The sequence below is a fragment of the Schizophyllum commune genome (genome assembly GCF_000143185.2).
Source record: "Schizophyllum commune H4-8 unplaced genomic scaffold SCHCOscaffold_12, whole genome shotgun sequence".
Taxonomy (NCBI): domain Eukaryota; kingdom Fungi; phylum Basidiomycota; class Agaricomycetes; order Agaricales; family Schizophyllaceae; genus Schizophyllum; species Schizophyllum commune.
This window is the reverse complement of record NW_026089549.1, coordinates 251,298-274,056: the sequence shown is the minus strand read 5'-3', so window position 1 is coordinate 274,056 and position 22,759 is coordinate 251,298. Positions and strand designations below refer to the sequence as shown.

The following is a 22,759-nucleotide window of genomic DNA, read 5'->3' as shown; positions in this document are numbered from 1 at the left end:
ACCGTGTACCAGCATAATCTCCCCCTCCTCGGACGTGCTCGGAATCGTCAAGGCGCGGGTATGTAGGGGCGGAGTAACAAGCCTGCAAAGGCGATCAGCACGGTCAAGATAGAGGTCGTGGCTCGTCGAGGAGACGGTCAGTCGCTCATGTTATTCCCTCGCGCGCTCTGTCACATCCGCATGACGGCCGGTCGCGTCGGCAGCGGTCTCTCGTATCCTCACGGCAATGCGAGATTACCTCACCCTGAGGTGTCCCGTGCGAACGCGCCGCATCGCGACGGTGAGCGATTCTTTCACATCGCGGGTGAGATTGTTGATGTTGCTACAGCGCGGCAGCACGGACTCTGTGAGCACACAGAGAGATGGGACGAGGGCGCATCACGTACCATCACGTCGCATCCATCATCCTAGAGGACTCGCGCGTGCCTCCGGCGGTTTGGAAGGCTCGGAAAATGCGGAATTGAAGGTCAATTTCTCGTTCTGTACAGTCAGAAGCGAACTCACAACCCTCAATGACCCCGAGAACCTACTGCAGCGCGCGTAGAAATAGCCTGAATGGTAGCCTGTTTGACCAATTATCAGCCGGCGCTCTTCCAGCAAAGGATGAACTTTGACTCGCCGCATTCTCGTATGAATCGCTCTAGAGATCCCGCGCATGACTCCGGCGGTTTGAGGGCCTCAAGGATAGCTGTGAGGAAGATCAGTCGACGCTTATGTAGTTCAGATCCAACCGAGGCGGAAAAATCGTAGGTACTCACCTCGATGACCCCGAGAACCTGATCAAATCCCTCGAAGGTTCAGGGTATCGTCGAGCGGCTGGGTGAAGGTGGGGACCGTCTAGCGAGCGGCCTATGGCACCTCCAGAACCTGATGGTGGACAGCAGCTGTCAGCGAGCGCTTCGACAGGACGAAGGACTCGAGCTTGCCAAAACTCTGTCACTCGCGCATTCCTCCAGCGGTTCAAGAGACGTATACACCCACCGTGTAAGCGTAAGCGCGGGCTATATGCATCCTCGTCATTGAGAGTAAGCCGACGGGGCATTACTCACCTCGATGGGCCCGAGAACCCCGGGTGATTGTCGGACTCCCAAGTCGGCGGTGTCAAGAATCAAGGATTGAGTCGAAATGCGAGGGAACAAGGTTAGTTCGACTCACAATCTGGTCATAGATGAGTCCGGTATCGCGTATCCTCCTATTGGTCGCCCTATCGTAAGGCGGCGACGTCGCAGACATGGCGGTGGGAAGCAAGAAAAGTCAGTGACACGTGTTGTAACGCACTGAAAGGACTCACAAGACGGGTGACGGCGCTCAGCTCGAGAGTCGTCAGGGGCTGACCGCCGCTCAGCGACGCAGAGCGCGACGACGGACCATCGCGTCGTGGGGATAGGACGTTGGTGATGATCAGAGTGAGCTCGACATACGGTCGTACACTCACCCTGCTGCTCGTTACGTCTGGCCGGCGCGTTTAAGAATCCAACAGAGGGCCAGGCAAAACTAGCTAGAGTTATACCGAAGGAAAAACGCGGGGATATCGTCGCGGAAATCAGCAGCGGGCTTGAGAGAGAAGAAACAAGGAATGAACTCACGATATTTTGAGGTTCCCGGCGTAAATCCTCGATTTCCTTGTTGTGGCGGCAGTCAGAGGAATACTCGACAGGATAGAAGAGATAGGTACTACCTACTTTGAAGTACCAGGAGTTCGAAGCGCAGGCTGGGAAGATCCAAATCAGCCAAAATGGATGTGACGCGATGCAAAAAGCGAACTCGCCTGCTCTGGTAGTGGCATGAGAAGGTACGCGTCAAGTAGTGAAGATAGACGATAGAGCACCTGTAATCACATCGTCAGTGGGAGCGAATCAGTAGTGAGAGAGCACAGACCGAAGTGATGACACGAAGGTCAACTGCTGTAGACGGGCTGAACTCGAAGATGAGCGCTTCGTCAAGAGATTCAGAAGAGCGCAGAGTAGGAAGGTGTCAAGGGAGGTGTAGTGTGTAGACAGGTGTAGGAAAGGAAGGAAGCAGTGAAGGAGGAGAGAAGGGAAGTAGAGGAGGGATGGGAAGTGAGGAGAGCAGTCGACTCACCCCGCTCTTTATACGAATCTACCAGGCGCACGGACTCGCAGAGCATCACCGCGTCTCCCCCTTGATGCCCCACCACTTTGCTAAGCGATTCCACGACTCTGTCACCCGGATATTCCTTGCCGCTCGCCCTCCTCCTCCTAAGCCCCAACAGCGCATCTTCCGCGCTTCTCTTCGAAATCAGGGAGCCAGCGCCCAGGCCCGCGCGTGATTTGATCGTGACAAATGATGGGACCCTGATTGATCGGTGTCGAGAAATCGCCTCCGCGCCAGTGGAAGTTTGGAGGCGAGGCAAGGCGGTAGGAGCGGTGTTTGCAAACCGAGTAGACGGATGTCGGGGAGGAGAAGGACAGCATAGAGGCAGTATCCTGAGTCTTAGGGGTTAGGGGTAGGGTGTCTCGAGTGCCCGGACGCCGAGGCGAAGACGCTGCTGCTCGGAAAAGTCAGGAACGCGCCGTTTAGCGTTTTGAGCCGTTTACGACGCACTCACAAAAAGCCAGCAGACTGTGACGTTGGATATATGGTCTCCCAGCCGTTAGGATCCACGTGGTGTGTGCTCGCTCGGTCTGAGGATTCGTGAGTTGAGGCTCAGAAGCGCGAACGGACGGCCTGCCACAAAAGGCAGGCATTCAGCCACACGCGGGGACGAGCGCGAGAGTGCGACGACGACCTCCGTCTTGCGCACTCCCAATGCATTGGAAAGACCTGAATCACTCACGGAATCATTGCCGTTCACTCTCGGCCTGCTATATTGCAAGCATGATGGTGTGAAGCTCAGGATTTGCGCTTGGGGCCAAAACCGCAAGGCCGCGCTCGAGTCCGCCTCGCGCGCATCACGATTCGTGCAGGTCGACAGTCTCCGTGCTTCCGCGTTTCGGTACGTTGGTGCCCGAGATTTGCAGTCGAGCGGCGGTTGAAGACTGGAGCCGGGGCGATCCCCGGCAATATAACCTTCTCATTGTCCTCGGGCGCTCGGTGAGCGTAGGTACAATGCTATGATGACGGGGGATGGCTCACTTTTGCGATTGGTTGCGCAGAAATGCGAGACCGCTCAGCGGTCGGGCGTGAGCTGCTGGGGGAGCTCGCGTGTCCTTGGGCTGATCTGCTATTGTCTAAGCACGAGCACAGAAGCCGGCTCACCATCATCACAGGCACATGAGCCACTTGCCGAGTTCCTTCAAGGTCGGTTGGGGTCGTGCTCAGGCAACAGAAGCCGGTGCTTCTCACTCTTCGTGACCTTGCTCCCGCCGGCTCGAGCGGTCCCCTGCCGCTTCAGTGACACCCTCGGCGCCTTCGTGCTTTCATTAGCGCATCTATCTCGCACGTACCTGTCTTTCTCCTCCTTCAGGAACCCTTGTCGTTGACGAGGACTTGCGCAGCGCTACTCTAATCTCATCGCCGGGGGAACTACGTGAGGCGAGATTGGGTGTTATTCCTGACAGTGTATGCGGTACGGAGGGTCTTCGATAGTGTCGTATATGTGGTAGGTACGCGTATCTAGGGTGGTCGGTGACTTGGGCTCGTGGGGTTGGTGAGGGCGGGAGGCAAGGAATAGGTCCGCCTTGCTTCCGCCGCGGTTTGCCGGTCTCGAGCGCGGCGGCTCACCGGCGCGGCTTTTCCGTCCGGTTTCGAACCTCGCGACCGCCGTCCGCGTCTTGCTCCCGACCACCATGTACGACGCTTCGGCGTGTCGCATCACTGTCTACAGTCGTCGCCGAGTTGTTTCCCGCAGAGTGCAGATTTTTGGAAGCCTTTTGTGTTGCACTTCTCGTCTTGCTCATGGGTTTGCTCATGAGTTTGAGCTGTCCCGAGTTGCTCGCTGTTCACGCTGTCTGTCCGAGCCTATATCACGCGTTTTGTACTCCCACTATGTTCCTCTCGTCACTGTATCCTATGCTCTGAGCCTGTACTCTGTGCTTCTTCTGAAATTCCCATCTCATCTCACATCTCGAGCTTCGACTCGCTCCTCGAGTTTACCCGCCCGCGGCAGGTAATTCTTGCGAGCTCCGCACGGAGGTGAATGCCCAAAGAGGTAATCTGGTAAGGTCGTCAACATGAGGCATTGATGGCTTCGTGATCAGGGTCCAGCCCCTTCGCACGCCACAGCGGCGATCACGATTGCCTCGTGCACCTGGTCACACCTCCTGGCTTCATCTTCTAACTCTACAGCTTTATCCTCTACCTCTTGCTTCTATCTATGCTTCCTCCCTACGTCTCCGCTTGCTCTGGATGCCTCCGCTTCGTCTCGATGTCTCTATTAGCTCTTGAACCTGTTGGTACTGTCAGCAACTGCCGAAGCAAGCAAAGGCGAGATTGGCAGCAACAACACCTTGGTTGCACAAGGGCAACACCGAGTCACCTCCGAGAGCGACGGAAGCGAGCGAGCAAGCCACGGGAGCAAGTCAGAGAGCACAGAGAAGACACGGAGCGAGCGAGCAGCCGAGAGACCGAGAGCGAGAGCCCGAGAGCGGCGAGAGTCCCGAGAGCGGCAGGGACCCGGTACTCGGTGCTGGAAACCAGCCCGAGGGCAAGTCAGCTCGCCAAAAGGTACGCAGACTCACCATTGACCCCCGAGTTGAGCGCTGACCCGCGTTGCGAGCACGGTGGCGCAGCGGGTCCGAGAGCGAGGCAGCACAGCCCGACAAGCGCAGCCTAACGAGCAGGATCAGGACATGCTCGAGGTGCGTGCATCGGGCCTGATGCATGAACAGCAAGCTTACCTGGATTCACAGCTTCTCCGACACTCCAGGGTACGTGCAAAATGCATCCATTCAAGATACCGAGCTTACAAGTTGTACCTACGAGTACTTCCTACCACGAAGAGGGCGAAGGCGCGCTCTACTCGCGACACGGACAAGATCCATTTGTCAAGAACTCACTCGTCAAGAACTCACATGTGCGCCACTGTGCTCCTCGGAGCGGACTGCCCGACACCCGACGCTGCGATGAGCGAGATCCGGGCGAGGATCAGCGACGACGAGCTTACCGGCGATCTCCGCGCCACCGGAAGCGCGCTGCGTATCCCGCCGTCTCAAGATCGCGTCGCCGGTGCGTGTGCTCAGTGTCAGTAGCCCCACATCTGCTTACCTATCCCCCAGCGAGTAGGACGACTCCAGGCGTTTGAAGCGTCTTTCAAGCCGATCTGCACCCCGCAGCGACGGCCGAAGACGAAGCGCGCGACACGGACGGGCTACGCGGCGCACGACGGCCCCCGATGAGCAAGATCAGTACCGGGATCGCGATGAGGAGCCTACCGGTGCGATCCGCGCGGCTTGACGGCGATCTGCGCAACGCCCGGCACCTTGGAGCGAGCTACGTGACGCTCGGCGCTCTCGATGAGCAAGTTAGCGCGCGGAGATCGAGTGTGAAGGGCTTACCGGTTGTCGACGTCGCATCGCCCACGCTCTCCACCCTCGACAGCGCTCTCTTCCCTCAGCGGTCTCCTCCCTCCAAAGCACTCTCCCCCCTCGAAAGCGACTTCGTCTTGAAAGCGACGAGATCCGCACGCGCTCAGCATCTCGCGGCGTTGGCGACGACGCGGCCTCATCCCGCGAGGAAGGCGACACCAAGATCTCCTACTCGGTGTGAGTCGGCTGTAGTCCCCAATTCAGCCAGCAAGCTTACCCCTTGTATTCAGGCAGTACGCGCTTCGACGGCGGGATCTCCGCCGAGAAGGTCGTCGCCAGCCGTCTCGCGCGCCTCGTCGCGGTTGTCCACGCCTCGACAGGCTCACCAATGACTTTCGGCATCGAGATCTGTGGGGATCTCGTCAATTAGTGTGAGTCGATTCGCATGCTTGGTAACTGCCAGCAAGCTTACCTACAGGTGCCAGACCCATCGCGACGTCAGGAGGCCGTCTACGACAACAAGACTCAATCCCCGCGGCCTCTACGAACAAAATCGCCATGGCGAGGTCTCGAAATCGCGTGGGATCTTCGCGCGAGCACGGCGTCTGGCGAAGTGTGTGAACCCACGCCTTCATCGCAGGAAGCGAGCTTACCTTTGTGTTAGGCTGCGCGCGCCAAGTCGGTAAGCTGAGGTAAGTGGTCCGAGTACTGACGCCTCGCCTCCTCCCCCGCCTCCCACCGCCGCACGGGAGGAAAGGGGGGAGGAGGAGGAGAGGGAGGGGGGAGGAGAGGGGGAGGGGGAGAGTGCTGTGAGAGCCAAAGTAGGGTAGTTAGAGAGTGAAAATGCCAGAGCTTAAGCGCTCGCTGCGCTCGCGCCGCGCAAAGGGGAGGTGGATCTCCTGCCCGCGCGAAAAACGGGCGTTTCGGGGATTGCCGAACGGTCCCAAGGATGTGAGGGTAGGCGGCGGGGCCGGAAAACGAGGCGGCGGCGGGGCGAGGCGCGAGACGTGACGCGGCTGAGAGCAAGGCGGGGCGCGCGGTGTGATCTGATCGACGTGATGAGGTCGGTGGTCGGGCCGGGAGTGGTCTGCGTGCTAGCATCGATCGCGACTGGCGTGCTGCGACCGCGACCACGACCATGCACGCTGCTCGACTGCCTCGAACCATGGGAACACCGAAGGCGCCTTGCGATGCGCCTGAGCCTGCTAGCGTGCGCACATGACAGAGCAGCCGCCCTTATATCAGGCATCCCGCCTTCCCTCGCGAGCTGCCCTCCCTCGTCCCCCTCTTCATGCTCATGCCCGAGGACGCGTGGTGCGCGCCCCGCGGCGAGCGGACCCCGCTCGAGCCCATCCGATTCGTGCGTACCCACCTCGCTAAGCCCGCTAGAACTCGTGCTCATTCCACCGCAGGGCTTGCGCAGGACAATTACGAGCCACGACTGGCATCGAGTCCATCGCTATGCCCGCCACGTCCGCTCGCTGCGCATCCAGCCGCAGACATATCGCAAGTCCATCGCGAAGGCGCTGCGAACGTCCGAATCGGACGGACCCCTCTTCCCCGGCCTCCGCCACCTGTCCTTCGCGTCGCAATGGGACTGGGACAAGTGCGACCATCTCGCCATCCTCCGCATGCTCCTCAGCCCCAGTCTCGACCATCTCGCCATCGACATTCCCAATAGCTACCTCGAGCAACTAAGCTGCCTGGCCCCCATCTGCTCCGCCCTCACCACCTTCTCCTTCACCGACCAGGGCCACGCCGACGCGCGCCCCTCCCCCGCCGACCTCACCGCCTGCGTCCGCGCGTGGCCCGCGCTCACGAGCATCAGCCTCAACGGCAGCGCGGGTATGTCCCAGCTCATGCCCGCGCTCGCGCTCTGCGACTCCGCTGGCGGTCCCGACGCTGTCTTCGCGCCCTGCTCGCCCTCCGGCGCGTACCCGCGCGCGAGCTTTGCCGCGCTCCGCGACCTCACCATCGGCGGACAGAGCGCTGCTTATGTCGTCGGGCTCATGAAGAGCTGGGGCGTGCGCCCGATCGAGCGCCTCAGTGTATTCGGCCTGGAGCTCCCCGCGGACGCGGCGCGCGCGCTGATTGCGGACATTCCGACGCATTGCGAGCCCACCGCGCTGAGCAAGCTGATGATCAGCGCAACCTCGCCGGGGTGGAGGATGCGTGCGGAGGACGTCGCGCCGCTGGCAAAATGCACGGGCTTGACGAGCTTGGTGCTGAACGTGTCCGACGGGGCGGACATTGCGGACGTGGAGTACGAGACGCTGGCGAGGAGCTGGCCACTTCTGCAGCGTGTCGAATTCCCGGGGTCGTACGACCGTGCAGTCGCTCCGCGGTGTACGATGGCAGCTCTCGGCGCCTTCGCGGGCGCCTGCACGCACCTCGAGAGCATTGTCCTCTCCTTCGACGCCAACATGGATGTCGTGCCTTCCCCTTCCCTCTCCGACTCCACCGTCACCCACCTCAACGTCGTCGACTCGCCCATCGACGAGTCCTGCGCGCCGCGCGTAGCCGAGCGCCTCGCGACTCTGTTCCCGAGCCTAACATGGATCGAGGACGACTACGATGACGGACGATACGAGGAGAGCCAGGCAGGCTGGGTCGTGGCGGATGCGGCCATGCGTGCGCGCGCACGAGCGCAGCGGGCAAAGGTGTGGGCCGCGGAGCGCTCCGCAGTGAAGGCGAAACTGGCGGCAGCAGCAGCAGCTTCTGCACAGCGAACTCCTTCGTCAAGTTCGACTTCGCCATCGAGGACAACATCCTCGACTAGCTTGGGGACGTCCTACTTTGACGTGCGTTGCTCTTCTCTCCGTTCTACTTTGGGGATGCTGACCTTTCTTCAGGCCCTCCGCGAGCAGTGCATCATCGCATAAGCTGCCCGGCACATTGTGAATATGTGAATATCAGCTTCCGACGACGACGCTGTACATGCGGCTCGACCACTCCCCCCTCTGTGTGCATACGGCTCGGTGCTATGTACATACAGACCACCCTACCTCCCGGCCTTATTCAACGACCCGGCCACCCTCGTGCTGTCTTATACCTCTGCTCTCTACTTACGACCTCAGGCCCTCGACGCGAACCAGGCGCGACGCGGACTGTAATGACTCCAACCGCTGGATTCCACAGCGAGGCTTGTCGCGCGTTACCGACATTTGTACTATACCCCTGGACACGACACGCGGAGACGTGTACATACTGGTGGAGATACATACATAGTAAGCAACGTGTATTTGTAGTGTAGATACCCATGGTTGAGAAGAATACGATGACGTTCATCTAGTGAAGGACGAGTGAAGCTCACCACGAAGGCTGCCCTCGCCGTCTCGCCTCGCCCCCACCGTCGGCTGAAGTCGCGCGGGGCGAGTTTTTGGATCTGAGACTGACTTCACACCACCCGACGACACCTTTGCGAGCGCGGCGGCCAGTCGTGCGCAGCCTCGATGTCGTTACTCAACTCACAACACGCGGGAAAGACCACGGCGGCCATCCCACGTCGCCAGCAAGTCCCCCCACCTCGTCTCCGCCGCCGTCGGCTCAACAACTCACCAACTCGCGGGGGGCGAGTTTCTGGTCTTCAAGCTGACATGGCAACACCCGACGACGCCTTCGTGAGCACGGTGGCAAGTCCCGCGCGACCTCGTCGTCGTTATTCGAACTCACGGCATGCGGGAGCGGCGATGGCGGCAGGCCCCTCGCCGATTCTGACGTCGCGCGCAACTCGCCCCGATCGCAGCTCACGCTTTACGACGCGGGGAAAGTCGCCCGTCACTGACTCGCGCTCGCCCAGTCCCTCGCAGACCCCCGCACGGCGAATGGAGGGCGCGCGACTTGGTGCGAACCTATCAAAATGCGCCCCCACCTCCCCCTCTCACGCCGACTGCACTCGCCGCACCTCCCAACTCGTCCCACCGTGCACGCTCGCAAGTGCCCTCGCAAGCGACTCCATTCCCGCGACGTCGAGAAGACGGCGAACGTGTGATTTTGGCGGTGAGAAGACGCTTTCGCGCGCATCCCCCCGCTCGCACAACGCCTCCTGCTTGCACGGCTCAGCAAGAGAGGAGGAGAAGAGATGGGATACTCACCTAGCGACATCGACGACGTCCCCACCACACCTCGCAAACCTCACAAGCGCCTGCGCGATGCTCGAGCTCGTCAGCAAGCAAGCCCGCCCCCTCCCCCCACCTCACGAAATTCGCACTCACCTCGCAAAGCCCGCCACGCCTCCGCGCAATGTGCGCGAACGACGCCGCTCCCTGCGGGCGATTCCGTGGACCGACGCGGCGCGGCGACGATACTCACCTCATCGACGGAGGAGATGCCTTCCCCCTCCCCCCTCCTCTTCGACGTGGACAGAGTCGCACCCACGTCACAGAGCACAACGGCGCTCGTCGCGGGCTATGCGGCTCGCGTGAGGGGTGCTCCGAGGGTGGGCTTGCACCTGCACAGTCGTCAGTAACGTCTCAAATAACGGCAGGGGGGAAGGGTCGGAGGGAGGAGAAGGGGAGGAGAAGGTGGTAAAGACGAAGGTAAGGGGGACGGAGGCGACGGAGCAAGGTCTGCAGGTGATGGGGGAGGGTAGTGCGAGGGTGGACGAATAGAGAGGGGGTGAGTATGACGAGGGTGGAGTGATGGGGAAGGGCAGTTGGTGAGGAGGGAGGGGGAGGAGAAGGTGGCGAGGGCGAGGTCAGGAAGCTCGGAGACGATGAAGGACGGCTTGTAGGTGGTAGGGGATGGTGGTGTGAAGGTGTAAGCGTTGCGAAGGGGCCGGTATGACGAGGGAGGGTGTGATGGGGGAGGGCAGTTGACGGAGGGAAGGGAGAGGGGCTCGAGTAAGTACCTGAGTACATGATGTGGTAGATAGATGTGGTAGTACAAGCTGGCTGAAGTAATCGACGAGGGATAGGATGGTGAGGGTTCGCATATGAAAGGAGAGGGGGTACGAAGGGAAGGGGTGGCGAGATGAGAAGGACATGAGAAACGTGAGAAATCGGTTGCTTACCTCGCTTTCGTGTGTGCTGAACGAGCTGGTGGTGACCACCGCGAGCAGTAGGACCTGGCCAGACATGAAGAGAGATCAGCAAAGCAGTTGACTGCAACGAAATTCAAGGGCTCACCTTGAGTTTCTTTCAGTTTTCGTTGAGGGTGGCGCTCGGCAGGGCTCTTCCGACGTCGCAGGCAGTATTTAAGAGGGGGCGGAGCATGTTCAGTATCACACTATGTATCCTTCATGTAAATAAGTACTCGTACAGCCCCCCGAATGCGATATAAGCGATGTATTCACACTACACCACCTTCATCGCATGAGCCCCTCCCTCCCATGAAAGGCTTTTCGGCGTGATACCAGGGCTACCCCTGGTCGTGGACACGTCTCAGTAAGCCTATTAATCGGTCAGCCTTATCTCTAGCAGCGGGATTATACGAAAACTCACCGATGTCGAGTTATGATGAGAAAATCAAAGATCCTTGAAAAGCGCCGGACGTGTGGCAGTCAGAGGAGAGGAGAGGGGTCGCAGCGTTCATATATACCGTAGGAGATATGATTCTAGCATATGAAGACCACATACCCTTGTTTGAGAGTCATGCCGACGCTAAGATGCGCCTGATCTCGATTCAAAACGAGCACAATGTAATTCTGCGAAAACAAGGGCATCAGCGTTCGTCAAGACAGTTCTGTGCGAGAGCTTACCTCGCATGCAGTACCGAGCATCGTGCTTAACATTCAGGTTGCGGTGAAGCGTCGGTAAGCGCGAATTCTGCGAGGGTTGCACGAGTTGCTTAACCCAAGAACGAGCTAGTGGTCTCCCTACCTCGATCATAGCTTCGACAGCGACTACGGCTAGTCGAGCGTCTATGTGAGACTCCTGAGCGACGCCTACTTGCGTCAGACAACGCGGACAATCCAAGGAAAATGATGAGCACGAGTCGAGCTAGCCAAACATTATCACGTACCGACGCGGCCGTATCACTTGAATCCCCAATGGGACAGGCGAAGATGGCGGTCGCACATCCGCAGAGCGCGCTTAGAGGCCCAGCTAGAGCGCCTTCAAGGCATGGTCTACCATCAAGCGGTCAGTCAACAGTTGAAACTCGCGGCGGGGTAGCACGCCTCACCGTGTACCAGCATAATCTCCCCCTCCTCGGACGTGCTCGGAATCGTCAAGGCGCGGGTATGTAGGGGCGGAGTAACAAGCCTGCAAAGGCGATCAGCACGGTCAAGATAGAGGTCGTGGCTCGTCGAGGAGACGGTCAGTCGCTCATGTTATTCCCTCGCGCGCTCTGTCACATCCGCATGACGGCCGGTCGCGTCGGCAGCGGTCTCTCGTATCCTCACGGCAATGCGAGATTACCTCACCCTGAGGTGTCCCGTGCGAACGCGCCGCATCGCGACGGTGAGCGATTCTTTCACATCGCGGGTGAGATTGTTGATGTTGCTACAGCGCGGCAGCACGGACTCTGTGAGCACACAGAGAGATGGGACGAGGGCGCATCACGTACCATCACGTCGCATCCATCATCCTAGAGGACTCGCGCGTGCCTCCGGCGGTTTGGAAGGCTCGGAAAATGCGGAATTGAAGGTCAATTTCTCGTTCTGTACAGTCAGAAGCGAACTCACAACCCTCAATGACCCCGAGAACCTACTGCAGCGCGCGTAGAAATAGCCTGAATGGTAGCCTGTTTGACCAATTATCAGCCGGCGCTCTTCCAGCAAAGGATGAACTTTGACTCGCCGCATTCTCGTATGAATCGCTCTAGAGATCCCGCGCATGACTCCGGCGGTTTGAGGGCCTCAAGGATAGCTGTGAGGAAGATCAGTCGACGCTTATGTAGTTCAGATCCAACCGAGGCGGAAAAATCGTAGGTACTCACCTCGATGACCCCGAGAACCTGATCAAATCCCTCGAAGGTTCAGGGTATCGTCGAGCGGCTGGGTGAAGGTGGGGACCGTCTAGCGAGCGGCCTATGGCACCTCCAGAACCTGATGGTGGACAGCAGCTGTCAGCGAGCGCTTCGACAGGACGAAGGACTCGAGCTTGCCAAAACTCTGTCACTCGCGCATTCCTCCAGCGGTTCAAGAGACGTATACACCCACCGTGTAAGCGTAAGCGCGGGCTATATGCATCCTCGTCATTGAGAGTAAGCCGACGGGGCATTACTCACCTCGATGGGCCCGAGAACCCCGGGTGATTGTCGGACTCCCAAGTCGGCGGTGTCAAGAATCAAGGATTGAGTCGAAATGCGAGGGAACAAGGTTAGTTCGACTCACAATCTGGTCATAGATGAGTCCGGTATCGCGTATCCTCCTATTGGTCGCCCTATCGTAAGGCGGCGACGTCGCAGACATGGCGGTGGGAAGCAAGAAAAGTCAGTGACACGTGTTGTAACGCACTGAAAGGACTCACAAGACGGGTGACGGCGCTCAGCTCGAGAGTCGTCAGGGGCTGACCGCCGCTCAGCGACGCAGAGCGCGACGACGGACCATCGCGTCGTGGGGATAGGACGTTGGTGATGATCAGAGTGAGCTCGACATACGGTCGTACACTCACCCTGCTGCTCGTTACGTCTGGCCGGCGCGTTTAAGAATCCAACAGAGGGCCAGGCAAAACTAGCTAGAGTTATACCGAAGGAAAAACGCGGGGATATCGTCGCGGAAATCAGCAGCGGGCTTGAGAGAGAAGAAACAAGGAATGAACTCACGATATTTTGAGGTTCCCGGCGTAAATCCTCGATTTCCTTGTTGTGGCGGCAGTCAGAGGAATACTCGACAGGATAGAAGAGATAGGTACTACCTACTTTGAAGTACCAGGAGTTCGAAGCGCAGGCTGGGAAGATCCAAATCAGCCAAAATGGATGTGACGCGATGCAAAAAGCGAACTCGCCTGCTCTGGTAGTGGCATGAGAAGGTACGCGTCAAGTAGTGAAGATAGACGATAGAGCACCTGTAATCACATCGTCAGTGGGAGCGAATCAGTAGTGAGAGAGCACAGACCGAAGTGATGACACGAAGGTCAACTGCTGTAGACGGGCTGAACTCGAAGATGAGCGCTTCGTCAAGAGATTCAGAAGAGCGCAGAGTAGGAAGGTGTCAAGGGAGGTGTAGTGTGTAGACAGGTGTAGGAAAGGAAGGAAGCAGTGAAGGAGGAGAGAAGGGAAGTAGAGGAGGGATGGGAAGTGAGGAGAGCAGTCGACTCACCCCGCTCTTTATACGAATCTACCAGGCGCACGGACTCGCAGAGCATCACCGCGTCTCCCCCTTGATGCCCCACCACTTTGCTAAGCGATTCCACGACTCTGTCACCCGGATATTCCTTGCCGCTCGCCCTCCTCCTCCTAAGCCCCAACAGCGCATCTTCCGCGCTTCTCTTCGAAATCAGGGAGCCAGCGCCCAGGCCCGCGCGTGATTTGATCGTGACAAATGATGGGACCCTGATTGATCGGTGTCGAGAAATCGCCTCCGCGCCAGTGGAAGTTTGGAGGCGAGGCAAGGCGGTAGGAGCGGTGTTTGCAAACCGAGTAGACGGATGTCGGGGAGGAGAAGGACAGCATAGAGGCAGTATCCTGAGTCTTAGGGGTTAGGGGTAGGGTGTCTCGAGTGCCCGGACGCCGAGGCGAAGACGCTGCTGCTCGGAAAAGTCAGGAACGCGCCGTTTAGCGTTTTGAGCCGTTTACGACGCACTCACAAAAAGCCAGCAGACTGTGACGTTGGATATATGGTCTCCCAGCCGTTAGGATCCACGTGGTGTGTGCTCGCTCGGTCTGAGGATTCGTGAGTTGAGGCTCAGAAGCGCGAACGGACGGCCTGCCACAAAAGGCAGGCATTCAGCCACACGCGGGGACGAGCGCGAGAGTGCGACGACGACCTCCGTCTTGCGCACTCCCAATGCATTGGAAAGACCTGAATCACTCACGGAATCATTGCCGTTCACTCTCGGCCTGCTATATTGCAAGCATGATGGTGTGAAGCTCAGGATTTGCGCTTGGGGCCAAAACCGCAAGGCCGCGCTCGAGTCCGCCTCGCGCGCATCACGATTCGTGCAGGTCGACAGTCTCCGTGCTTCCGCGTTTCGGTACGTTGGTGCCCGAGATTTGCAGTCGAGCGGCGGTTGAAGACTGGAGCCGGGGCGATCCCCGGCAATATAACCTTCTCATTGTCCTCGGGCGCTCGGTGAGCGTAGGTACAATGCTATGATGACGGGGGATGGCTCACTTTTGCGATTGGTTGCGCAGAAATGCGAGACCGCTCAGCGGTCGGGCGTGAGCTGCTGGGGGAGCTCGCGTGTCCTTGGGCTGATCTGCTATTGTCTAAGCACGAGCACAGAAGCCGGCTCACCATCATCACAGGCACATGAGCCACTTGCCGAGTTCCTTCAAGGTCGGTTGGGGTCGTGCTCAGGCAACAGAAGCCGGTGCTTCTCACTCTTCGTGACCTTGCTCCCGCCGGCTCGAGCGGTCCCCTGCCGCTTCAGTGACACCCTCGGCGCCTTCGTGCTTTCATTAGCGCATCTATCTCGCACGTACCTGTCTTTCTCCTCCTTCAGGAACCCTTGTCGTTGACGAGGACTTGCGCAGCGCTACTCTAATCTCATCGCCGGGGGAACTACGTGAGGCGAGATTGGGTGTTATTCCTGACAGTGTATGCGGTACGGAGGGTCTTCGATAGTGTCGTATATGTGGTAGGTACGCGTATCTAGGGTGGTCGGTGACTTGGGCTCGTGGGGTTGGTGAGGGCGGGAGGCAAGGAATAGGTCCGCCTTGCTTCCGCCGCGGTTTGCCGGTCTCGAGCGCGGCGGCTCACCGGCGCGGCTTTTCCGTCCGGTTTCGAACCTCGCGACCGCCGTCCGCGTCTTGCTCCCGACCACCATGTACGACGCTTCGGCGTGTCGCATCACTGTCTACAGTCGTCGCCGAGTTGTTTCCCGCAGAGTGCAGATTTTTGGAAGCCTTTTGTGTTGCACTTCTCGTCTTGCTCATGGGTTTGCTCATGAGTTTGAGCTGTCCCGAGTTGCTCGCTGTTCACGCTGTCTGTCCGAGCCTATATCACGCGTTTTGTACTCCCACTATGTTCCTCTCGTCACTGTATCCTATGCTCTGAGCCTGTACTCTGTGCTTCTTCTGAAATTCCCATCTCATCTCACATCTCGAGCTTCGACTCGCTCCTCGAGTTTACCCGCCCGCGGCAGGTAATTCTTGCGAGCTCCGCACGGAGGTGAATGCCCAAAGAGGTAATCTGGTAAGGTCGTCAACATGAGGCATTGATGGCTTCGTGATCAGGGTCCAGCCCCTTCGCACGCCACAGCGGCGATCACGATTGCCTCGTGCACCTGGTCACACCTCCTGGCTTCATCTTCTAACTCTACAGCTTTATCCTCTACCTCTTGCTTCTATCTATGCTTCCTCCCTACGTCTCCGCTTGCTCTGGATGCCTCCGCTTCGTCTCGATGTCTCTATTAGCTCTTGAACCTGTTGGTACTGTCAGCAACTGCCGAAGCAAGCAAAGGCGAGATTGGCAGCAACAACACCTTGGTTGCACAAGGGCAACACCGAGTCACCTCCGAGAGCGACGGAAGCGAGCGAGCAAGCCACGGGAGCAAGTCAGAGAGCACAGAGAAGACACGGAGCGAGCGAGCAGCCGAGAGACCGAGAGCGAGAGCCCGAGAGCGGCGAGAGTCCCGAGAGCGGCAGGGACCCGGTACTCGGTGCTGGAAACCAGCCCGAGGGCAAGTCAGCTCGCCAAAAGGTACGCAGACTCACCATTGACCCCCGAGTTGAGCGCTGACCCGCGTTGCGAGCACGGTGGCGCAGCGGGTCCGAGAGCGAGGCAGCACAGCCCGACAAGCGCAGCCTAACGAGCAGGATCAGGACATGCTCGAGGTGCGTGCATCGGGCCTGATGCATGAACAGCAAGCTTACCTGGATTCACAGCTTCTCCGACACTCCAGGGTACGTGCAAAATGCATCCATTCAAGATACCGAGCTTACAAGTTGTACCTACGAGTACTTCCTACCACGAAGAGGGCGAAGGCGCGCTCTACTCGCGACACGGACAAGATCCATTTGTCAAGAACTCACTCGTCAAGAACTCACATGTGCGCCACTGTGCTCCTCGGAGCGGACTGCCCGACACCCGACGCTGCGATGAGCGAGATCCGGGCGAGGATCAGCGACGACGAGCTTACCGGCGATCTCCGCGCCACCGGAAGCGCGCTGCGTATCCCGCCGTCTCAAGATCGCGTCGCCGGTGCGTGTGCTCAGTGTCAGTAGCCCCACATCTGCTTACCTATCCCCCAGCGAGTAGGACGACTCCAGGCGTTTGAAGCGTCTTTCAAGCCGATCTGCACCCCGCAGCGACGGCCGAAGACGAAGCGCGCGACACGGACGGGCTACGCGGCGCACGACGGCCCCCGATGAGCAAGATCAGTACCGGGATCGCGATGAGGAGCCTACCGGTGCGATCCGCGCGGCTTGACGGCGATCTGCGCAACGCCCGGCACCTTGGAGCGAGCTACGTGACGCTCGGCGCTCTCGATGAGCAAGTTAGCGCGCGGAGATCGAGTGTGAAGGGCTTACCGGTTGTCGACGTCGCATCGCCCACGCTCTCCACCCTCGACAGCGCTCTCTTCCCTCAGCGGTCTCCTCCCTCCAAAGCACTCTCCCCCCTCGAAAGCGACTTCGTCTTGAAAGCGACGAGATCCGCACGCGCTCAGCATCTCGCGGCGTTGGCGACGACGCGGCCTCATCCCGCGAGGAAGGCGACACCAAGATCTCCTACTCGGTGTGAGTCGGCTGTAGTCCCCAATTCAGCCAGCAAGCTTACCCCTTGTATTCAGGCAGTACGCGCTTCGACGGCGGGATCTCCGCCGAGAAGGTCGTCGCCAGCCGTCTCGCGCGCCTCGTCGCGGTTGTCCACGCCTCGACAGGCTCACCAATGACTTTCGGCATCGAGATCTGTGGGGATCTCGTCAATTAGTGTGAGTCGATTCGCATGCTTGGTAACTGCCAGCAAGCTTACCTACAGGTGCCAGACCCATCGCGACGTCAGGAGGCCGTCTACGACAACAAGACTCAATCCCCGCGGCCTCTACGAACAAAATCGCCATGGCGAGGTCTCGAAATCGCGTGGGATCTTCGCGCGAGCACGGCGTCTGGCGAAGTGTGTGAACCCACGCCTTCATCGCAGGAAGCGAGCTTACCTTTGTGTTAGGCTGCGCGCGCCAAGTCGGTAAGCTGAGGTAAGTGGTCCGAGTACTGACGCCTCGCCTCCTCCCCCGCCTCCCACCGCCGCACGGGAGGAAAGGGGGGAGGAGGAGGAGAGGGAGGGGGGAGGAGAGGGGGAGGGGGAGAGTGCTGTGAGAGCCAAAGTAGGGTAGTTAGAGAGTGAAAATGCCAGAGCTTAAGCGCTCGCTGCGCTCGCGCCGCGCAAAGGGGAGGTGGATCTCCTGCCCGCGCGAAAAACGGGCGTTTCGGGGATTGCCGAACGGTCCCAAGGATGTGAGGGTAGGCGGCGGGGCCGGAAAACGAGGCGGCGGCGGGGCGAGGCGCGAGACGTGACGCGGCTGAGAGCAAGGCGGGGCGCGCGGTGTGATCTGATCGACGTGATGAGGTCGGTGGTCGGGCCGGGAGTGGTCTGCGTGCTAGCATCGATCGCGACTGGCGTGCTGCGACCGCGACCACGACCATGCACGCTGCTCGACTGCCTCGAACCATGGGAACACCGAAGGCGCCTTGCGATGCGCCTGAGCCTGCTAGCGTGCGCACATGACAGAGCAGCCGCCCTTATATCAGGCATCCCGCCTTCCCTCGCGAGCTGCCCTCCCTCGTCCCCCTCTTCATGCTCATGCCCGAGGACGCGTGGTGCGCGCCCCGCGGCGAGCGGACCCCGCTCGAGCCCATCCGATTCGTGCGTACCCACCTCGCTAAGCCCGCTAGAACTCGTGCTCATTCCACCGCAGGGCTTGCGCAGGACAATTACGAGCCACGACTGGCATCGAGTCCATCGCTATGCCCGCCACGTCCGCTCGCTGCGCATCCAGCCGCAGACATATCGCAAGTCCATCGCGAAGGCGCTGCGAACGTCCGAATCGGACGGACCCCTCTTCCCCGGCCTCCGCCACCTGTCCTTCGCGTCGCAATGGGACTGGGACAAGTGCGACCATCTCGCCATCCTCCGCATGCTCCTCAGCCCCAGCCTTGACCACCTTGCCATCGACATCCCCAATAGCTACCTCGAGCAACTAAGCTGCCTGGCCCCCATCTGCTCCGCCCTCACCACCTTCTCCTTCACCGACCAGGGCCACTCCGACGCGCGCCCCTCCCCCGCCGACCTCACCGCCTGCGTCCGCGCGTGGCCCGCGCTCACGAGCATCAGCCTCAACGGCAGCGCGGGCATGTCCCAGCTCATGCCTGCGCTTGCGCTCTGCGACTCCGCTGGCGGCCCCGACGCTGTCTTCGCGCCCTGCTCGCCCTCCGGCGCGTACCCGCGCGCGAGCTTCGCCGCGCTCCGAGACCTCACCATCGGCGGGCAGAGCGCGGCTTACGTCGTCGGGCTCATGAAGAGCTGGGGCGTGCGCCCGATTGAGCGCCTCAGTGTATTCGGCTTGGAGCTCCCCGCGGACGCGGCGCGCGCGCTGATTGCGGACATTCCGACGCATTGCGAGCCCACCGCGCTGAGCAGGCTGATGATCAGCGCAACCTCGCCGGGGTGGAGGATGCGTGCGGAGGACGTCGCGCCGCTGGCGAAGTGCCCGAGCTTGACGAGCTTGGTGTTGAACGTGTCCGACGGGGCGGATATTGCGGACGTGGAGTACGAGACGCTGGCAAGGAGCTGGCCGCTTCTGCAGCGTGTCGAGTTTCCGGGGTCGTACGACCGTGCAGTCGCTCCGCGGTGTACGATGGCAGCTCTCGGCGCCTTCGCGGGCGCCTGCACGCACCTCGAGAGCATCGTCCTCTCCTTCGACGCCAACATGGACGTTGTACCCTCCCCTTCCCTCTCCAACTCCACCGTCACCCACCTCAACGTCGTCGACTCGCCCATCGACGAGTCCTGCGCGCCGCGCGTAGCCGAGCGCCTCGCGACTCTGTTCCCGAGCCTAACATGGATCGAGGACGACTACGATGACGGACGATACGAGGAGAGCCAGGCTGGGTGGGTCGTGGCGGATGCGGCCATGCGTGCGCGCGCACGAGCGCAGCGAGCAAAGGTGTGGGCCGCGGAGCGCTCCGCAGTGAAGGCGAAGCTGGCGGCGGCAGCAGCAGCTTCTGCACAGCGAACTCCCTCGTCAAGTTCGACTTCGCTATCGAGGACAACATCCTCGAGTAGTGTGGGGACGTCTTACTTCGACGTACGTCGCTCTTCTCCTTGCTATTCTATGTCCTTGCTTACCTGTCATCAGGCCCTCCGCGAGCAGTGCATCATCGCATGAGGTGCCCGGCACGTTGTGAATATGTGAATATCAGCCCCCTTCGACGACGACGCTGTACATGCGGCTCGACCACTCCCCCCTCTGTGTGCATACAACTCGGCGCTATGTACATACAGCCCACCCTACCTCCCGGCCCTATTCGACCACCCGGCCACCCATGTTCTTCACCCCATGCTTTACCCCTGCTCTGTGCTCTCCCTGCTTTTACTTACGACCTTCGGCCCTCGATGCGAACCAGGCGCGTCGCGGGCTATAATGACCCCAACCGCTGGATTCCACAGCGAGGCTTGTCGTGCTTTACCGACATTTGTACTATACCCCTGGACACGATGCGTACACATGTACATACTGAAGATGTGCTGTACATCGGTGGAGACACATACATAGTAAGCAACCTGTATTTGTAGTGTAGATACCCTTAGTTCGTGGAGAACAATCAGACGCCGTTCCTTTCCTTCATTGTCGAATTTTCGGTCAATATTGAATTTGCGTTGACGAGCGATTGGATCAGAGCGGGAATACTGCGGTAGTGAAGAGATACTTCGTCCCTTCAGCCAGAGGTACCCTACTGAAGTACTTGTTGCGAGCAGTAGACGCAGACGGGCGTGCGGCACTGAACACGATCCCACGTGCTGCCCGCGTGAGCGACAATCGCCGAACATGGGAACCGCACGGTGCTTCCGTCTTACCATTGTCGAAGACGTCCAGCTCTGTGACTTCCCGAACAAAAGGATGAGTCTCCTAGTGCGTATCCCTCTATATACCCATCAAATGGGCACTGAAGCCTACTATGCCAGCACCCTATGCACTACCTGACCGTCGACGAACTCCTCGAGCGCGCGGCGCCTGTCGCAAACCTCGCGATGCTGCGTATATACGCCGAACCATCCCCCATCCAAATCGCGATGATCAACGAGTATACTCCCCTCTTGGAATCTGAGCTCAGATCCCTTCCCCCGAACGAAACTCTCACCCGCGATAGGATCCTCGCACAGCTGAGCATACACCGATCCATTCTAGCTCCCATCCGCCGACTACCCGTCGAGCTCTTATCCGAGATCTTTTCACGCGTACAGAAAATAACACCCCTGCGTACTTTGCAGGTCGCGACTGTCATGTCGCACGTCTGCTTCACCTGGCGAACCGTCGCGCGCGGGCATGGGGCCCTGTGGACGAAAGTTGTCGTAAAGACTATATACGACTTCGATCGATACTGCGAGCGATTCCTTCCTATAGCCGGGAAAGTGCCTCTCGAGCTGCGATGCGACGATCGCGAGGTCCTGGGGCACCTGTGGGATCGCATTGCGCCGTATGCGTCTCGCTTGCGGCGCATCACGCTCATAGCAGATCTTAGCATGCTGCCCGATCTCAAGGTTCTCTACATGGAAAACCTCGAGCGGCTGGTTGTCGATGCGTACGACACGCCTGCGTCTGCGAAACTCAGTGCTCTTGACTTTGTCGTCGCACCCTGTCTTCGCCATGTCGCACTAACGCTGGACGTGCTGCAGAGCGAACGTCAGCTACACGTCCCGGTGACGAGGGCGCTCACGTCTTTGGAGATCGACGTGATGACACAGTTCCCCGTCACACTTACTCTGCCGCTCTTGCGGGCGTGCGCAACTACCCTGCAGTCCCTCACTATCAAAATCCGGCAGATGTCAGAAGGCGTAGACAGATCATACCCCACGAGCGCCTCTGCAACGTTCGAGATGCAGTCTCTCACCTACCTAAGCCTCGTCGATCCTGCCTGCTCACTGCTCAATCACATCGACGCCCCTCTCACTCAGGAGCTTGTCCTCAGTACCGTCCCTACATACGGCACGCAATCTTTGCTGGGATTCTTGACTCGCAGCAAGGCCTGCCGCCATCTGCGTACACTGAGAATCTACGACGTGGAGGAACGAGATCCTTCCGCATGGATTCCTTGCCTACAGCTCATGCATGGCCTCAGAGAGCTCCACTTCGACGATATGCTGTCGAATCCACAGATATTGGAACAAATGACTCAGTACGAGGACCGGCCTCCATTGCTGCCTGCGCTGGAAGGCATCGCCATTTGGCGTGTCTTCTGGGCTCACCTGGAGCTCCACGACGCCATTGGCGAGATGCTCTCGTCGAGGGACCAGGAGACGACAACGAGGAACGGCCTGCGGTGTTGGAAGATCGTTCGTTGGATTGATGCGTGGCCCGACCCTTGACTGAGCAAAAGGGCCCGATCGAGCCCAGCCGATTCGTGCGTATAAACCTCGCTGATCCCCTCAGGACTTCCGCTCACTTGATGCTAGGGTCTATGCAGGACAATCACGAGGCAGACTCACATCCGCAAACGTCTCGCAAGTACACGCGAAGGCGCTTCGAGCTGCTAGGACCAGCGCACCACTGTTTCCCAGTTTGCGACATCTATCATCCACCTCGCAATGAGACCGGGACGAGTGCAGTCACCTCGTCATCCCCCGCATGCCCTTCAGCTCTAGCCTCCGCTACCTTGCCGTCGACTTCCGCAACAGCTAAGACTGCCAGCTAAGCTGCCTGACCCCCATCTGCTCCGCTCTGACCACCTTGTCCTTCATGCAGGTGATCAGGTTCCGAAGACATTGATCAGCGCGCGGCGGGACGACGGTTCAGTTGAGACGGACCTCCCCAGACAACTCGTACCTCCTCCTGGTGGTAGCGCCCAATTTAACGCGTTCGCGCAGTCAGTGGCTTCAGGTGAGGCGCTTTCTTTGGCCAACAGGGCTTCGGGCAACCGGCCTTCTCGCATACGAAGCCTTGAACATCGTGTCCCGCCATCGTACTAGCAAGGCGGCGAGGAAGGCGATACATGCTGTCGAATAAGTCGCTGATGTGAGGGTGTCAGTGGGGAACGATAACCAATGAGAGCTTTACTAACTCAATGGACCCTTG

The 22,759-nt window shown here is 59.5% G+C and overlaps 14 protein-coding genes across 14 annotated transcripts; 9 read left to right on the top strand and 5 right to left on the bottom strand.

The window, feature by feature from the left end:
- Positions 1 to 2: 2 nt before the first annotated feature.
- Positions 3 to 648, top strand: SCHCODRAFT_02640024 (uncharacterized protein). Its single transcript, XM_050346121.1, has 3 exons — positions 3 to 322; positions 387 to 563; positions 620 to 648. Exons 1-2 carry the CDS (start codon positions 181 to 183, stop codon positions 542 to 544), a joined length of 300 nt encoding a protein of 99 aa, XP_050197843.1. The 5' UTR covers positions 3 to 180; the 3' UTR covers positions 545 to 563; positions 620 to 648.
- A 1,463-nt stretch (positions 649 to 2,111) lies between these two features.
- Positions 2,112 to 2,596, bottom strand: SCHCODRAFT_02082897 (uncharacterized protein). The gene is made up of 2 exons (XM_050341731.1): positions 2,570 to 2,596; positions 2,112 to 2,512 (listed from the first exon to the last, which is right to left on the bottom strand). The coding sequence occupies exon 2, from the start codon at positions 2,433 to 2,435 to the stop codon at positions 2,220 to 2,222; it is 216 nt and encodes a 71-aa protein (XP_050197842.1). The 5' UTR covers positions 2,436 to 2,512; positions 2,570 to 2,596; the 3' UTR covers positions 2,112 to 2,219.
- Positions 2,597 to 3,915: 1,319 nt separating this feature from the next.
- Positions 3,916 to 4,821, bottom strand: SCHCODRAFT_02640013 (uncharacterized protein). The gene is given in 3 exon segments (XM_050346120.1): positions 3,916 to 4,438; positions 4,502 to 4,784; positions 4,800 to 4,821. 2 exon segments carry the CDS (start codon positions 4,782 to 4,784, stop codon positions 4,362 to 4,364), a joined length of 360 nt encoding a protein of 119 aa, XP_050197841.1. The 5' UTR covers positions 4,800 to 4,821; the 3' UTR covers positions 3,916 to 4,361.
- A 9-nt stretch (positions 4,822 to 4,830) lies between these two features.
- SCHCODRAFT_02692702 (uncharacterized protein) lies at positions 4,831 to 5,856 on the top strand (the record flags this gene model as incomplete). Its single annotated transcript, XM_050346843.1, has 3 exons — positions 4,831 to 5,127; positions 5,217 to 5,663; positions 5,717 to 5,856. The coding sequence occupies exons 1-3, from the start codon at positions 4,974 to 4,976 to the stop codon at positions 5,854 to 5,856; spliced, it is 741 nt and encodes a 246-aa protein (XP_050197840.1). The 5' UTR covers positions 4,831 to 4,973.
- A 703-nt stretch (positions 5,857 to 6,559) lies between these two features.
- SCHCODRAFT_0258487 (uncharacterized protein) lies at positions 6,560 to 8,718 on the top strand. Its single transcript, XM_003027673.1, has 3 exons — positions 6,560 to 6,786; positions 6,839 to 8,227; positions 8,279 to 8,718. Exons 1-3 carry the CDS (start codon positions 6,718 to 6,720, stop codon positions 8,306 to 8,308), a joined length of 1,488 nt encoding a protein of 495 aa, XP_003027719.1. The 5' UTR covers positions 6,560 to 6,717; the 3' UTR covers positions 8,309 to 8,718.
- Positions 8,235 to 8,766, top strand: SCHCODRAFT_02082434 (uncharacterized protein). The gene has a single exon (XM_050341727.1). The coding sequence runs from the start codon at positions 8,364 to 8,366 to the stop codon at positions 8,652 to 8,654; it is 291 nt and encodes a 96-aa protein (XP_050197839.1). The 5' UTR covers positions 8,235 to 8,363; the 3' UTR covers positions 8,655 to 8,766.
- On the top strand, positions 8,562 to 9,869 carry SCHCODRAFT_02082441 (uncharacterized protein). Its single transcript, XM_003027672.3, has 2 exons — positions 8,562 to 8,653; positions 8,719 to 9,869. Exon 2 carries the CDS (start codon positions 8,879 to 8,881, stop codon positions 9,848 to 9,850), a length of 972 nt encoding a protein of 323 aa, XP_003027718.1. The 5' UTR covers positions 8,562 to 8,653; positions 8,719 to 8,878; the 3' UTR covers positions 9,851 to 9,869.
- Positions 9,870 to 9,887: 18 nt separating this feature from the next.
- Positions 9,888 to 11,157, bottom strand: SCHCODRAFT_02516636 (uncharacterized protein; the record flags this gene model as incomplete). The annotated part of the gene is made up of 3 exons (XM_003027397.2): positions 9,888 to 10,275; positions 11,003 to 11,070; positions 11,125 to 11,157. 3 exons carry the CDS (start codon positions 11,155 to 11,157, stop codon positions 9,888 to 9,890), a joined length of 489 nt encoding a protein of 162 aa, XP_003027443.1.
- Positions 11,158 to 11,549: 392 nt separating this feature from the next.
- Positions 11,550 to 12,195, top strand: SCHCODRAFT_02639986 (uncharacterized protein). The gene is made up of 3 exons (XM_050346119.1): positions 11,550 to 11,869; positions 11,934 to 12,110; positions 12,167 to 12,195. Exons 1-2 carry the CDS (start codon positions 11,728 to 11,730, stop codon positions 12,089 to 12,091), a joined length of 300 nt encoding a protein of 99 aa, XP_050197838.1. The 5' UTR covers positions 11,550 to 11,727; the 3' UTR covers positions 12,092 to 12,110; positions 12,167 to 12,195.
- SCHCODRAFT_02082560 (uncharacterized protein) lies at positions 12,187 to 14,039 on the bottom strand. The gene is made up of 9 exons (XM_050341728.1): positions 13,630 to 14,039; positions 13,426 to 13,462; positions 13,316 to 13,375; positions 13,230 to 13,258; positions 13,134 to 13,169; positions 12,703 to 13,045; positions 12,597 to 12,649; positions 12,306 to 12,414; positions 12,187 to 12,235 (listed from the first exon to the last, which is right to left on the bottom strand). Exons 1-9 carry the CDS (start codon positions 13,673 to 13,675, stop codon positions 12,226 to 12,228), a joined length of 723 nt encoding a protein of 240 aa, XP_050197837.1. The 5' UTR covers positions 13,676 to 14,039; the 3' UTR covers positions 12,187 to 12,225.
- A 1,728-nt stretch (positions 14,040 to 15,767) lies between these two features.
- Positions 15,768 to 16,373, bottom strand: SCHCODRAFT_02639972 (uncharacterized protein). The gene is given in 3 exon segments (XM_050346118.1): positions 15,768 to 15,985; positions 16,049 to 16,331; positions 16,347 to 16,373. 2 exon segments carry the CDS (start codon positions 16,329 to 16,331, stop codon positions 15,909 to 15,911), a joined length of 360 nt encoding a protein of 119 aa, XP_050197836.1. The 5' UTR covers positions 16,347 to 16,373; the 3' UTR covers positions 15,768 to 15,908.
- Positions 16,374 to 16,377: 4 nt separating this feature from the next.
- On the top strand, positions 16,378 to 17,403 carry SCHCODRAFT_02590185 (uncharacterized protein; the record flags this gene model as incomplete). Its single annotated transcript, XM_050343980.1, has 3 exons — positions 16,378 to 16,674; positions 16,764 to 17,214; positions 17,268 to 17,403. Exons 1-3 carry the CDS (start codon positions 16,521 to 16,523, stop codon positions 17,401 to 17,403), a joined length of 741 nt encoding a protein of 246 aa, XP_050197835.1. The 5' UTR covers positions 16,378 to 16,520.
- An 861-nt stretch (positions 17,404 to 18,264) lies between these two features.
- SCHCODRAFT_02516907 (uncharacterized protein) lies at positions 18,265 to 19,855 on the top strand (the record flags this gene model as incomplete). Its single annotated transcript, XM_003027670.2, has 3 exons — positions 18,265 to 18,333; positions 18,386 to 19,774; positions 19,826 to 19,855. 3 exons carry the CDS (start codon positions 18,265 to 18,267, stop codon positions 19,853 to 19,855), a joined length of 1,488 nt encoding a protein of 495 aa, XP_003027716.1.
- Positions 19,856 to 20,447: 592 nt separating this feature from the next.
- SCHCODRAFT_01161075 (uncharacterized protein) lies at positions 20,448 to 22,053 on the top strand (the record flags this gene model as incomplete). Its single annotated transcript, XM_003027669.3, has 2 exons — positions 20,448 to 20,599; positions 20,653 to 22,053. Exons 1-2 carry the CDS (start codon positions 20,516 to 20,518, stop codon positions 22,051 to 22,053), a joined length of 1,485 nt encoding a protein of 494 aa, XP_003027715.2. The 5' UTR covers positions 20,448 to 20,515.
- Positions 22,054 to 22,759: the final 706 nt, after the last annotated feature.